This window comes from Pipistrellus hanaki, assembly GCF_964339955.1.
Source record: "Pipistrellus hanaki genome assembly, chromosome: 2".
Taxonomy (NCBI): domain Eukaryota; kingdom Metazoa; phylum Chordata; class Mammalia; order Chiroptera; family Vespertilionidae; genus Pipistrellus; species Pipistrellus hanaki.
This window is the reverse complement of record NC_140504.1, coordinates 140,276,810-140,291,454: the sequence shown is the minus strand read 5'-3', so window position 1 is coordinate 140,291,454 and position 14,645 is coordinate 140,276,810. Positions and strand designations below refer to the sequence as shown.

The 14,645-nt window shown below is 41.4% G+C and overlaps 1 protein-coding gene and 1 long non-coding RNA gene across 2 annotated transcripts in view; one reads left to right on the top strand and one right to left on the bottom strand.

Annotated features, from left to right (window-relative positions):
- ZNHIT6 (zinc finger HIT-type containing 6) overlaps positions 1–4,513 on the bottom strand; it is a 55,723-nt gene extending 51,210 nt beyond the window's left edge. Inside the window, 4 exon segments of the mRNA XM_084874436.1 lie at positions 800–885; positions 971–1,077; positions 2,344–2,409; positions 3,516–4,513. Coding sequence (XP_084730562.1) covers positions 800–885; positions 971–1,077; positions 2,344–2,409; positions 3,516–4,330 — 1,074 coding nt within the window. The 5' untranslated portion in view covers positions 4,331–4,513.
- A 135-nt stretch (positions 4,514–4,648) lies between these two features.
- LOC311617756 lies at positions 4,649–14,257 on the top strand. Its single transcript, XR_014794182.1, has 3 exons — positions 4,649–4,717; positions 7,018–7,147; positions 14,214–14,257. It is a non-coding gene; the product is annotated as an uncharacterized lncRNA (long non-coding RNA).
- Positions 14,258–14,645: the final 388 nt, after the last annotated feature.

The following is a 14,645-nucleotide window of genomic DNA, read 5'->3' as shown; positions in this document are numbered from 1 at the left end:
ATTAAAAAAAAAAAAGAGAGAGATGAAATGAAAATTATGTGTATTGAAATAGCTTGTCCTGTTAGCTATTCCTTTAAATCCATAATCTGCTTCTTAATAATTCTAATAGCATTATCATCTGTACCTCAAGCAACTGCCTTTAAACTGGTCTCGCTGCTTCCAATCTCCCACTCTTACCAGCTAAAGTCCATTTTCCAGACAGCAGAAAGAGTGATCTTTCTAAAAGCATACTCTCAGAACCTTCCTATGTCTTTTAGTTTCACTTAGAATAAACTAGAACCAAAGATTAATGTCCTCAACTACACTTTAGTCGCCTTGCCCTATTTCAATTCTTCAAACACACCAGCCTCGTTCCCAACTGTCTTTACTTTTGTCTCTACCTGGTATAGTTTTCCTCCAAATGTTCACAAGACTGCCTCTTTCTCATCATTCAGATCACTGCTTAAATGTCATCTCTCAAAGCAGCTTCTCCTGACCCCTGTATCAAAAACAGTACCCTCACAACCTCTTCCCAACAAACAGTATTCTCATTTTCTTTAACCTCCTGTGCCTTCTTTATTTTCCAAATGCACTAATTCCACTTGAAATCAAATACTTATTTCTACGCAACTTCTGTTTCTCCCCTTACAAGACAGGTTCCATGAGGTGAAGGCCTTTGTTTTGGTCAGTGGTGTATCCTAGTAACTGGAATAGACTTCAGACCGTAGTGGCCACCTAAAACATTTTGTTGAGTGAAAAAAAAATGAATCTAATTAATTAAAAGGAATTCTAACTGGAAAAGGTTAGAAAAAATACTTACATGTTTATTGCTTAATGATCTTTTCAATAAAGCATCTCTGGAAATATGGTCTGCTGTTCTTGCCACATCTTCCAAAAATCGATAATCTAAAAATTTCAAAACAGAAAAATAAACACACAACATACAGCAATGGCCAGGAAGCACCAATCTGCTCTGCATAAGATGGCTTACCACTTAGGAGATCCATTTCAGTAAACTGTTGTAATGAAACATAGGCAGTTTTATCTCGAACTCCATTACATGTCAGTTCTGCTTTGTGTTTCTTTACACAGGGCAAACTGAAAAGAAAAGAAGAGTCACTTTTATATTTTTGAGGTAACAATGGTACAGATAGAGATAATAAGGTAGGAAATTATCTACCCTGTTTCCCTGAAAATAAGACAGTGTCTTATATAAATTTTTGCTCCCAAAGATGCACTAGGTCTTATTTTCAGGGGATGTCTTATTTTTCCATGAAGAAGAATACGGTACACATTTATTGTTAAATGAAAATAAAGGAAATTTATTACCTGTATACGGTACGGTAGTACAGTAGTTGTCAACACAAACCAGACAAACTGTGAATCCTACAGTATCAAGAATTTACTCATTTATTCAATGACAATCATGTCATGATCTTCTGGAACATCATCATAACAATCCAATTCCTGAATTTCCTGGTGAATTTCTTGTGACTCCATTTCTTTCAGAATCAGTGGACCAAACCTCTCATGTTTAGCCTAGGGGGGGGCGCCTTATATTTCACTCAGAAGGAAACCTGTAAGTAGGTTTTATTTTCGGAAGATGTCTTATTTTCGGGGATACACGGTACAATAATAAAAGTGTAATATGCTAATTAGACCAGACATCCTTCCGGATGACCTTCTTGACAAAGCCAGGTCTGAAAGGGAAGCCCAGGTCCTGGGTGCCTGCTGGTGGCTGGAGGAGGGAAGCCCGGGCCCCAGAGGGAAGCCGGTGGCAGCAGCCGGGGGAAGGAAGGCTACTTTTCCACGAATTTTCGTGCATCGGGCCTCTAGTATACTAGAGGCTCAGCGTGCACAAAATTGTGTGTGGTTAGGGACCCTAGGCCTAGCCTGGCCTCTGTCACATGGCCTCTGCCGCCCTGCCATGGTACATGAAGCTCCCTGCCCCGGGAAGCTCCACGATCTCGCAGCCCCTCGACTGTTCCCAAGGCTCCCCCTGCCCCTCGACTGCTCTGTGAAGCTTGCTGCCGCCCCTCGAAGCTCACCGCTGGATGCTCCGAGACCCCCGCGCCCACCACTGCTCCGAGAGGCTCCCCTGACCCCGCAACTGCTCCAGGAAACTCCCTAGCCCTGCGCCTGCTTCGCAAAACTCACTGCTGCCTGGGTAACTGCTCTGCTAACCCCTTGGCCACCCCACAAAGCAGCACGCCACCCCTGCTCAACAGTCCCTCGTTCCTCCTCATGGTGAACAGCTCGGGGGCTGGAGGAGAGGGGGGACAGAGAGGTGGTCCATGCACTTCATGGTGACTGGTTGCCCGTTTGGTCATGACACCACCCAGCTCTTTATATATATTAGGATACCTGCAAGAATGCCGCATACAACGTGGACATCTGTACTTGGCTTCTTCTGTACCACAAGTTTCACATCTGTAAAAACCCACGTGAAACATAAATTATCCGTTATTAATTCTACTTATTTGTTTATAAAATTTTAATGAATCAATTACTCATCACAATCAATTTGCAGATACAGTGAATAAAATATATGCAAGCACCTGACAAAATGCTCACTAGCTTGCCAAACATTGTTAGAAAATTCTCTTCTAGGAAACCGTCTCCAATGACTACTACTACATTTACAATGTTATTAGCAATATGTAACTCAAGAAAATATGTATTAGATTTGTTTAAAAAATCATCTCACTTTTGACTTCTTTTACTACTATCATCAGAGAAAGGGATTATTCAATGACATTTTTAACTTGTAATTCCTGGCAATCTCTTAATGACTGTGTGTGTGCTATATCCAGAAGTTCAATCCATGAATTATATTTAGATATATTTACAGGCTCACACACCAGTAAAACTTTGTAAGACTCAGTCAAATTCAGAGAATAGCAGTTGAACCTTTTTCCTCAACTACAAACGCAACCTGGAATAGGCATCAGGATAATCTAGGTCTGCTATATGTATGTGTCTTCACCCGCTAGTCTAGGACCTATTGTGTTCTAGCTAGTGAAAGTCCCCAGAACCTGATCCCTCTGTTTCCTATGTCACATGATCACATACAACTGGAAAAACAAATAAAAATAACGAATAGTCATAGCATTCTTAGAAAACTAAACAACTGGATGATTTTAAGTGCATTTTTGTATGATTTTAACTTAACCCACTGTGTCCTCATTAGTTTTATTAACCTTTTCCTCACCTCTATCCTCCCTCAAATAAATAAATACTGAGTCAAAGGCACATCAAGTCAAGCCAGAATCTGGTCCAAGGATTTTCTGGTCCCCAGAATTTTCACCTTCTGACTTGCTAACGGGACACTATCAACCTCACATATTTTCATTGAATCTGTTATCTGACAAAACCCTCCACAGCCCCAATTCCTCGCTCCCCGCTCCCACCACCCAGGTTCCAGGGACCCAACTTGTGCTTCATTTCCTGCACCTGCTGGCTGTGCAGTTTCCATCAAACCAGACAGCAGAGGCCTCCACGGCCTCATCCCCCCAATGGCCTTCTCGGAGCCCTACCTTGTCATGGCCAGTTTCCGCTTCGAGCCCACGGGGCAATTGATCGGGAGCTCTTCTTTCACCTTGGTGTCCTCCAGTATTTCTTCCTTCGGGAAACACTTTTCTTCTTTTACACACGCTTCATCCATCACTTCTTCCTTTATGTTCTGGGTGAACAACACCATTTCTTCCTCCTGTTTTATCTCCAAGTGGTCTTTCCTCTCTTCCTTCACGTCCGGCCAGTCCATCACCTCCTCCTTCACCTTCACTTTCTCCTCCTTGATCTCTGGCCCATCCTCCACCTTCTCCTCCTTGATCTCTGGCCCATCCTTCACCTTCTCCTCCTTGATCTCTGGCCCATCCTTCACCTTCTCCTCCTTGATCTCTAGCCCAATCTCCATCTTCTCCTCCTTTATCTCTGGCCCATCCTCCACCTTCTCCTCCTTGATCTCCGGCCCATCCTCCTCCACCTTCTCTTCCTTTACCGCCCAACCGCCCTCCGCCTCCTGCTTCACCTCCAGCTTCACCTCCACGGGGTCCGGCTTCTCCTCCTTCACCTCAGGCCCGTCCTCCGCCTCCTGCTTTATCGGCCGGCCCTCCAGCATACCTCCTTCCATCTCCGGCCAGTCCGTGTTCTCTAGCTTCACAGCCGCTGGAAACGCCCGGGTTTCCCCCTCCGCCCCCGGCGCAGTCCCTTCTCCACCCGCGGTTTGCTCCGCTCCTGTCAGCCCCTTCGCCGCCGCTCCACCGCCGGCCTCGAGCGGCAGCCGCGCCCCCTCAGCCCCGCGCCGGAGGCCGCCCCCCGACGTGGCTTCATTGTCAGCGGCAAAATCCATCAGCGCGCGACCCTGGGCCTCCGCTGCCACCCTGTCCTCCACGGGGCTGGCCCCCGCCGGGAGGTGTGAGTTACCAGCGGGGAGAACCTCACAGGCCCACGTGCTGGGAGTCCCAGGCCGTGAACGCCGACCCGGTGTGGTCCTCCGAGCGTCGTAAAGCAACGCGTCTGCGCGACGCCACTTCACGACTGGGAAAGGTCTTTACGGCTCTCCGGAAGTCCGCCCAGATCCAATGAGAGCATGGGCGTGAGGCCCCGCCCCGCCGTGGTCCCGCCTTCAGGGCGGGCTTTGCCCAGCTTGTCCCCCTCTTGGGCCGCCTCCCGCCCCGCCCTCCGCGCCTGATGACAGCTCCGGGGTCGGGAGGGAAGCCGGGAGGGAAGCCTAAAGGTAATCTTGGGAAGGGAAGACCCACCCGATCTGTCTGAAAGATGAAATCTGACCTTGTATGGAAATGGAATAAAAATGTTTACGCCTCAACAGGCTTCAGTTTCTTCACTCATGCCCTGGAGGTGATGGTATTACAAACCTCTTAGTGTTACAGTGAGAATCAAATGGAATCGCTCTTGAAAAGAAGCTAGCCTGGACTGAAACAAACTCAATATATGGTGGCTCTTCTACTGGTCATCCAGACAGGTTTCCCGTAGAACAGAAGGAGTAACTTTTCTTCTATCAATCCTTCTTCATAGCCCAAATAATGGTGCTGTTAGGTTTTGTTAGCAGATATTCTCTGCATATCTCTTAATTTTATTTTCCCCACCTCTTTATTGTTTCCAGATATTTCCTGGGAGATTTCCCTAATTTCTACCTTACTAATATGTTATTTGATGGTAATAGTCAACCCATCCACTAAATTCATTTCAGTTGATTTATTTTTTCATAATCAGTATCTTCATCTTATTATTGCTTTACAATATTCTCCCTTATATATATATATATATATTTTGATATATATATATTTTAAAAATATATTTTATTGATTTTGTACAGATAGGAAGGGAGAGAGATAGAGAGTTAGAAACATTGATGAGAGAGAGTCATCGATCAGCTGCCTCTTGCACACCCCCTACTGGGGATATGCCCCCCACCAAGGTACATGCCCTTGACCGGAATCGAACCCGGGACCCTTTAGTCCCCAAGCCGACGCTCTATCCATTGAGCCAAACCGGTTTCGGCTCTCCCTTATATTTTTGTAGGTATTTATTTTACTCGTTTAAAATGCATCACTTTTTTTGTCCATAAATTCTGCTCCTCTAGTACAAATTGTCCAGTGTTCTAACAGTTCTTTATGAAATTATACTCCTTAGATGCTGTAATATTTTCCCCTGTGATCTCATATTTATTCGGGAATATCAGCAACTTTAGATATAATTCATACTAACTCATACTTGAAAGGGGAGCATCAAAGCCCAAGTGATTTTTGTTTGTTTGTTTGAGAGGGGAAGTAAAGAGGAGAGTGGATGAGCTTTAAGGTAGAAAATCTTTGGTGTTGCAATCTGGGCTCCGCTTGTCCCAATCTGCCCTTCCATGAGGAGAACATGCCATTCAGGTTACCTTCTGCATTTGTCATCCCTTTCCTAAGAGCTACTACTGTTTTCTGTAGCTAGACCCCAGGATGGAAGAAAGAGAATAAAAGAGTTGTTCCAAACTAACCTGTATTCACAGCTATGAGCTTTATTGATGTTACCCTTCCTCCTCGGGCAGGTGCTGGGCGGGTCCTGCTGTTTTCTATGCCCATCTTGAGTTGGGGTGGTCTGTGATCCATCCAGGGTAATGTGGATAGAAAGGGCACAATCAGAGATATCTACTATTCTACCCCTTACCTCCAACAGTGTCCATCTATGACTCCAGGAAAGCCACCACAATGAGACCCAACTCCCTTTCATTTCCTAGGGGTTTCTCAGAACTTCTGAGTTAGGCTTCAAGAACCATCATCTCCTTCTCACTTACGTAACATCTTCAGGATTAGACATGGGGACTCCAGGAAACAATAGTGTTATTAGTTGAGAATGGGATTCTCCATAGTGAAATTTTAGAAAATAGAAATGTAATACATTTCTTAAATGCTTCCATAACATTGTTCATGTATTCCCAGGATGCAAAAGGCTTCACTATATTCACAATTTGAGGAAGTGTAGTAATTTCCATATGCTTGTCCATGGACCCTTGCATCAGCATCACCTGTTATACTTGGTCAAAAACAGATTTCTGGGCTTCTCCTAGAGGTATTGAACCAGAATAGAGAGAGCTGCTGGGAATTATTTTCTTTTTAATTTTTAAAATTTTTACTTCCCCTCTATTTCTATGAGTTTATTTCTTTGTTTAATCATTTCACCTTTTTCACCTAGCCCTCTAACTATCTTCAGCCTGGTCTCTGTATCTATGAGTCTGTTTTTATTTTGTTTGTTACTCTATTTTGTCGGTTAGATTCTGCATATAAATGAGGTAATATGGTACTTGTCTTTCTCTGATTTATTTCTTTAGTTCACTTAGCATAATACTTCCCAGGTGTCACAAAAGGTAAGTTTTGTTTTTTTGATTTTTTTATGGCTGAGTAGTATTCCGTTGTGTAAATGTACCATGCCTTTTTTATCCACTTGACTACTGATGGCCATTTAGGCTGCTTTCATAACTTGGCTTTCTATAATAATAAAAGCATAATATGCTAATTAGACCAGACATCCTTCCAGGACGACCTTCCCGATGAAGCCAGAGCTGTGAGGGAAGCCTGGGTCCCAGGTGCCAGAGGGAAGCTGATGCCAGCAGTTGGGGGAAGAAAGACCTACTTTTGCACCAATTTTGTGCTTCGAGCCTCTAGTTGTAAATAATGCTGCAGTGAACATAGGACACATATATTATTTTGAATTAGTGTTTCAGGTTTATTTGGGTATATTCCCCAAAATGGAATTGCTGGGTTTTAAGGCATTCTATATTTAATTTTTTTCAGGTAACTCCGTACTGCTTTCCTGCTGGGAAATATTTTTAACAAGTATCTCTGTGTGTACTTCTTTTTAAAAAATATTTTTTTTTATTAATTTTTTTTTTACAGAGAGGAAGGGAGAGGAATAGAGAGTTAGAAACATCGATGAGAGAGAAGCATTGATCAGCTGCCTCCTGCACACTCCCCACTGGGGATGTGCCAGCAACCAAGGTACATGCTCTTGACTGGAATTAAACCCAGGACCCTTCAGTCTCCAGGCTGACGCTCTATCTACTGAGCCAAACTGGCTAAAGCTCTGTGTCTACTTCTTATGTACACTCAGGTTCAGGAACCAGTACTGCACTGTCCAATGTGACAGCCACTAGTCACAGTGGCTATTGAGCCCTTGACATGTGGTCATCCAAATTGAGACATGCCATAAGTGTAAAATGCACACTGGATTATAAAGATAGTACAAAGAATATAAAATTCTCATTAATAACATTTTTATATTGATTACATATTGAAATGATAGGATCTACACTAATAAAAGAGAAATATACAAATTGACTGTACCTCCGTAACTCCCATCAACCAATCAGGAGTGAGTATACAAATTAACCCAATAAAGATGGCAGTTTAATTTGCATATGCAGGCATGGAGTGGCAGGGCAGAGCAGGACACCTGCTATGAGGGGGAGAGCAAGAGTGGGGGTGGAGGGAGCTACAGGAGTGGTGCTCCTGCCAGGAGTGAGGACTTCCAGGCCCCCCAGGCGGCTGGTAGCAAAGCTAGGGGAAGGAAGGCCTATTCTTGCATGAATCTTTATGCAACGTGCCTCTAGCTTTAGATTTATTAGGTTTTGATATATTATTAAAATTAATTTCAATTATTTTTATTTACCTTTTAAGTTATACATCTGGTTCACATTTCTATTGGACAGTGCTACATTAGGAAATGTTATTAAAATTCAAATTTCAACTAGATGGGGTTAACATAAACTGAATACTCAAGAATAAGCACTCTGATTTTAAACTATTTTACAAAGCTATAGTAATCAAAATGGTATTATACTAGCACAACAACAGATACATAGATTAATAGAACAGAATAGAAAGCCCAGAAATAAGCCCATACCTATGTGATCAGGTAGCCTAAGACAAGGGAAGCATGTTATAATAGGGTAAAGACAGTCTCTTCAACAAATGGTGCTAGCAACACTGTAGAGATGCATGCAAAACTATGAAAATGAACTGGTTTCTTACATCATACACAAAAATAAAACAAAAAAGAATTAAAGACTTTAAATGTAAGACCTGAAACAATAAAACTCCTAGAAGAAAACATAGGCAGTAAACAACCTGACATTGATCTTAGACTTTGTCTCCTGAGGCAAGGCAACAAAAGAAAAAATAAACAAATAAGACTACATCAAACTGAAGAGTTTTTGTCCAGTGAAGGAAACTATCAACAAAACAAAAAGAGAACAAGCTGATATTTGCAAATTATGTGTCTGATAAGGAGTTAATATCCAAAATATATAAAGATGCCTGGTTGTTGTGGCTCAGAGGTTGAGCATCAACCTAGGATCCAAGAGGTTGCCAGTTCAATTTCCAGTCAGGGCACATACCTGGTTTGGAGGCTTGATTCCCAGTAGGGGCCATGCAGGAGGCAGCCAATTGATGATGTTCCTCTCTCATTGATGTTCCTATCTCTCTCTCCCCCTCCCTTTCTGTCTCTGTAAAAATCAATAAAAATCTATAATAATAGGAGTATAATATGCTAATTAGACTGGACAGCCAAACAACTTTCCAGATGACCTTCTGGACAAAGCTGGAGTTGCAAGGGCCAAGGCAAGCTGCTGCCGCTGTGAGGGCTGAGCACCTTGCACAAATTTTATGCACTGAGCCTCTAGTATATGTATAAAAAAACTCCAACTCAGGACCAAAGAAAAACACACACTCCCAAACCAAACAATCTGATTAAAAATGAACAGAGGACCTGAATAGGTATTTTCCAAAGAAGACATACTGATGGCCAACAGACATATGAAAAGATGTTCAACATCACTATTCATTATTTGATTTGCAGGAAAATGCAAATCAAAACCACAATGAGATATTATCTTGTACCTGTCAGAATGGCTATTATCAAAAAGTCAACAAGTGTTGGCAAGGATGTAGAAAAGTAAGGAACCTCCTTCATTCACTGTTGGTTGGATTGTAAATTGGTGCTGCCACTATGAAAAACAGGTGGGAGGTTCCTTAAAAAAAATGAAAAATAGAACCAGCACATGACCCAGCAATTCCACTTCTGGTCATTTATCCAAAGCAAACAAAAACACTAATTCAAAAAGATGTGTGCTCTTCTATGTTCATTGTAGCATTATTTATACTAGCAAAGATATAGACACAACTTAGGTGTCCATGAATAAATGAATGGATAAAGAAGACACACACACACAAATAATGGAACATTATTCAGCAATTAAAAAAGAATGAAATCTTGCCACTTGTGAAAACTTAGATATATCTAGAGGGTATTATGCTAAGTAAAATAAGTTAGAAAAAGACAAATACTGTATTATTTCACTTATATGTGGAATCAAAAAAACAAAACAAAAATAAGACAAAGCAGGACTTATAAAGACAGATAACAAACTGATGGTTGTGAAAAAGGGAAAAAGTAAGGGGATGTGAAAAAGGTGAAGAGAAATAAAAGGTATAAACTTCCAGTAATAAAATCAATAAGTGCCCTAGATTGTTTGGCTCAGGGAATAGAGCATTGGCCTGCAGACTGAAAGGTCCCAGGTTTAATTCTAGTCAAGGGCACATACTGGAGTTACGGGCTCAATCTCCAGTAGCAGGTGTGCAGGAGGTAGCTGATCAATAATTCCCTCTCATTGATGTTTCTATCTCACCCTCTCTCTTCCTCTCTCTGAAATAAATAAAAATATATTTTAAAAATTTAATAAGTAACAGGGATGTAATATAGGGCACAGGGAATATAGTCATATATATATATATAAAACCCTAATATGCAAATCGTCTGAATGGTGGAATGACCAGAATGACTGGGCACTATGACTCTCACTAATCACCCTGATCACCTGATTGGGTTTGCTGGCCAACTTCCTGGTCTCCTCCCTCTGGCCAGCAGGCCCTGATTGCCCGCTGGGGAATGGGGCAGGAGGTGGCAGTGGATGCAGGCAGTGCCAGGCCAAGGAAGGTGCAGGAGGGGGTGGAGCCGGATGCTAGCACCCAGTGGGAAGCCCGGGTTCCGGGTGGGTAGCTGAGGGAAGCTGGTGCCAGAAGCTAAGGGAAGGAAGACCTACCCCTGCATGAATTTTGTGCACCGGATCTCTAGTATTATAATAATTTTGTACGATAATAGTTACTAGACTCAATGATGATCACATCATAAAGTATATAAAAATGTAAAATCACTATTTTTGTACACCTGAAAGTGATGTAATGTTTTACATCAACTATACTTAATTTTTTTTTAGAGAACAAGGAAGGGAGAAAGAAGCATCAATGTGAGAAGGAAACATCCATAGATTGCCTCTTGTACTCGTTCCAACCAGAGATAAAACCCACAATCTGGGTATATGCCCTAACTCAAGCATGTCAAACTCGCAGTCTACAGGCTGCATGTGGTCCACAGCAAATATTTTTGTGGTCCAGACAATATAACAGTATGTAAGAACACATTTTAATAATAATTTTGTAACTTAATTTTTATAATATCCTGTAATATCTAATCCTATATAATAAAACCCTAATGTGCAAATCAACCGAACAGTGGAATGATTGGTCACTATGAAGCACACTGACCAGCAGGGGCAGCCGCTCAATGCAGAACCTGCCCCCTGGTGGTCAGTGTACTCCCACAGGGGGAGTGACGCTCAGCTAGAAGCCGAGCTCACAACTGGCGAGTGCAGTGGCAGTGGTGAGAGCCTCTCCTGCCTCCTCAGCAGCACTAAGGACCCCTGGGGGGATGTCAGTCTGCCAGCCTAGGCCTACTGGCCCCAGCAGTCCGACATCCCCCAAGAGGTCCTGGACTGCGAGAAGGCACAGGACAGGCTGAGGGACCACTCTCTCCCAGTGCATGAATGTCATGCACCGGGCCTCTAGTTTTTAATAACGGACTACAATGTTTGCTAATGATTGATTACTGTAATCATGTTACATTCATTTCCCATACACACCTTATGCTCAGGCACACCATTTCTCTCCACTAATACTAGGAGCGAATATTTCAGCAACCACTTGCCACATCATTAGTCTTGGATGGACTTGTTTGGTGTGCACAATAGGAAATATTTCTCTTTCAGAGAACAAGAAAAATAGGTTTATTTGCATTTCGCTTATTAATTTGGGCAGTTATTCAGTGTCTGGTAAGTTAATGTTCAAGAAAAAGTATTAATTTTTATTAAAATGTTCTATAATTTTATGTTAATGATTACTCATTTATTTCAGCCCTTTGTATTCAGCAGGTCTATCAAAACAAATCTATGTTTCTATGAAAATCAAAGCTTTTGGATGTTTTTTGTTGTTGTTTTTTTTGCAGCTCACATAAACTTAAACCTTGTTTATTTGGCCCATGTTAGCCTTTGAGTTTGACATGCTTGCCCTAACTGGAATTGAACCTGCCACCTTTTCATGTATGGGACAACATGAAACTGAGGCATACTGGCCAGGTCATAATTTAAAAAATTAGATAAGTGTGTCAGTTTACTTACTTTGTTAATTCAGTCAATAAATATTTGTGTCTTCAATTCATAATCCAAAGTTCAGTCTGAGCATCTTTGCAAATTACGTCTGATAATGTCAGTCAAGTTCTCAAAACCCTTCAACACCTATTTGCAGCTCTTAGAGAAAAGAATTAAATCTTTATTATGATCTTGCAAAGATTCCTCATATTCTGGTCCATATCTCCTCTTCAGCCTCATCTCTAATTAGTCATCCTTCAGATATCAAGTAAGCATTACTTCCCTAGGCAAGCATTACTTATTCCTTAGCCACTCCTCCGCCATGCTCTAGCTTAGGTCAGAGGTGTGTGTGTGTGTGTGTGTGTGTGTTTCAGAGTACCTATTTCTAATTGTAATTATATATTCACTAGAGGCCCGGTGCACGAATTCATGCATGGGTGGGGTCCCTCAGCCTGGCTGGCATTTGGGGTGGATCAGGGCCATCTTGCCCAGTTCCAATTGGGGCTGATTGGGGCCAGCCGGCAGGTGGTGAGGGACCACAGGAAGTTGGCCAGTTGTGGGAGCTTGGCTGGGGAAGCTCACTGACCACCAGGGAAAAGCTCCTGCATTAAGTGTCTGCCCTGTGGTGGTCAGTGAGCATCATAGTGACTGGTAATTCAGTTGACCAGTTGTAATGGTTGCTTAGGCTTTTATAATTATAGATGGGTATTACCATTCAATTAACATCAGTTTCTCTCCTAGATAGTAAGCTCTTTGAGCACAGGGACCTTGCCTGTTTTGCTCAATTTGAATTCTCAACTCAGAATACAGTGTCTAGTTTACAACATGCAATGAAACATGAAGACCTGAAGGACTTGAACACTTATGTGCATCACGCACTGTGCTATTCTGTGTAATTGTAAACATTAAAATCTATACTGTGCCTTCAGGGACGCCAGAGTTTAATAAAGGGAGACAAACATGTGAAGAGCAATAACAACACCTTGAAGAAAGTGCAGAATATGTTGTGTGATCTAAAGAGGAAGCAGCATACATTCCTTTGTGGAGAAAGTTTTCCCAAGGGGTTAACTTGAAGAATGAGTAAGAATTGGACAGGAGGACAAGGAAGGACACCAGACAGATGACTGAAAAAAAGTGTAATAACATTCAGATGATTGGATAATGTATGTTGAATAGGAATGGCTGGAGAGCATTGACTCTGATGAGAATAGAGGGAGAGAAAGAAGACACACAGGTAATCAGAGGCCAGGTCACCGAGGCCTTATAAGCCTTTCAGAGAAGCTTGCATTTCTTCATTCTATCGGTGATCAGAGCCAGAATTATTTCCTGAGGTTGGGTTCCAAGGTTGGGATACAGAAGTAAGTGGTAAGAGTATAAACCACAGGTTGGTTCTGGGTATGATTATTCTTTAGCAGGAGAGCATGACATACCATGACTTGCATGGGCCTATTACTACAACACAAGTAACTGTTTCTAAATAATTGACTGAACCTATTATTGGCATAGCATGATTTGGATCAAACACATAAAACATAATTTAGAAGTTCAATCATAATTGATCCAACAGACATATCCAGGACCTAGAAAAAGAAAGCCTACACTATTTGTTGCAGAGAACTACATGAAATAGATTTCTAAAAAGATTTCAGGAAAAAAAATTTATTTTAAATTCTAAAAATATTTATTACCTTTTTAATACCCAAAGCCTGAATTCAGTAAGTGTGACTAGCCAGAATACTTAGTAATGAAACCAAACTAAACAAATTCCAACTATTAAACCAAAACCTTTTGGTGTCTATTAATTGTGTCATAAAAAAATTAAAAAATATTTTCATTGTAGGAAGATTGAAAGAAAAATATACATTAATTTTTGTTTTATATTGAATTATGTAGGAAATATTTGAGAACAATTTAAAAGTTATTTGAATTGTGAATATTTTATATAGTATGTTTGCATTTGCATTGGTAGTTAAATGGTTCAACTTGTTATACAGATGTTCAACTGAGAAACAGAGAATGTAATATCAATAATGTTTAAGTAATGTTTTTATTTTCTAATAGTTCAGGAAGATCTTTATCCCTTCATGAAGAATGTTCTTTTTATGAAACTGGGTTTCAGTGTTTACTTTGAGAACTGAGAGGTTTTCTTGAATTTCAACTTTAAATTTGTCCTGAACTAGTTACTTAGTAAAATTAAATTATGTGTAATGGATTGTTACTGAGATCATTTTTTTGTACCTGTGTGCTGTTCTAGAATTCCACTGCAAGGTACAGCCAAGATGATTGCTCAGATTTCCCACCAGTTGGTCTACTCCATAGAGGTGCCATTTTTTCCTAAGTTGGCTTTGAATTATACCAGTACTCTGAATTCAAAGCACACAGATTGCATAATTGTGTACCCAGGCTGAGGTGATAACTTCATCACACCCAATGTCAGAGCCAACTACTATGTAGGTCATGGTGAAAGTTATGCTTTAATAGGGCAGAGCCCTCTGCATTAAAGCCTTAGCTTACACTTATTTTTGAACTATGAAAAACTGCTAGTCTTGTGTGGAAAGGCCAAACTCATATGTGTGGGCCACAAAATGAGGGCTGCCAAAGTGTCTGCTGCCAAATACTGTGCTCCGACTGCTCAGGTCACACCTGTGCCACCAGTGCATTCCCTCTTTGTTTATTGTGAAGTCAT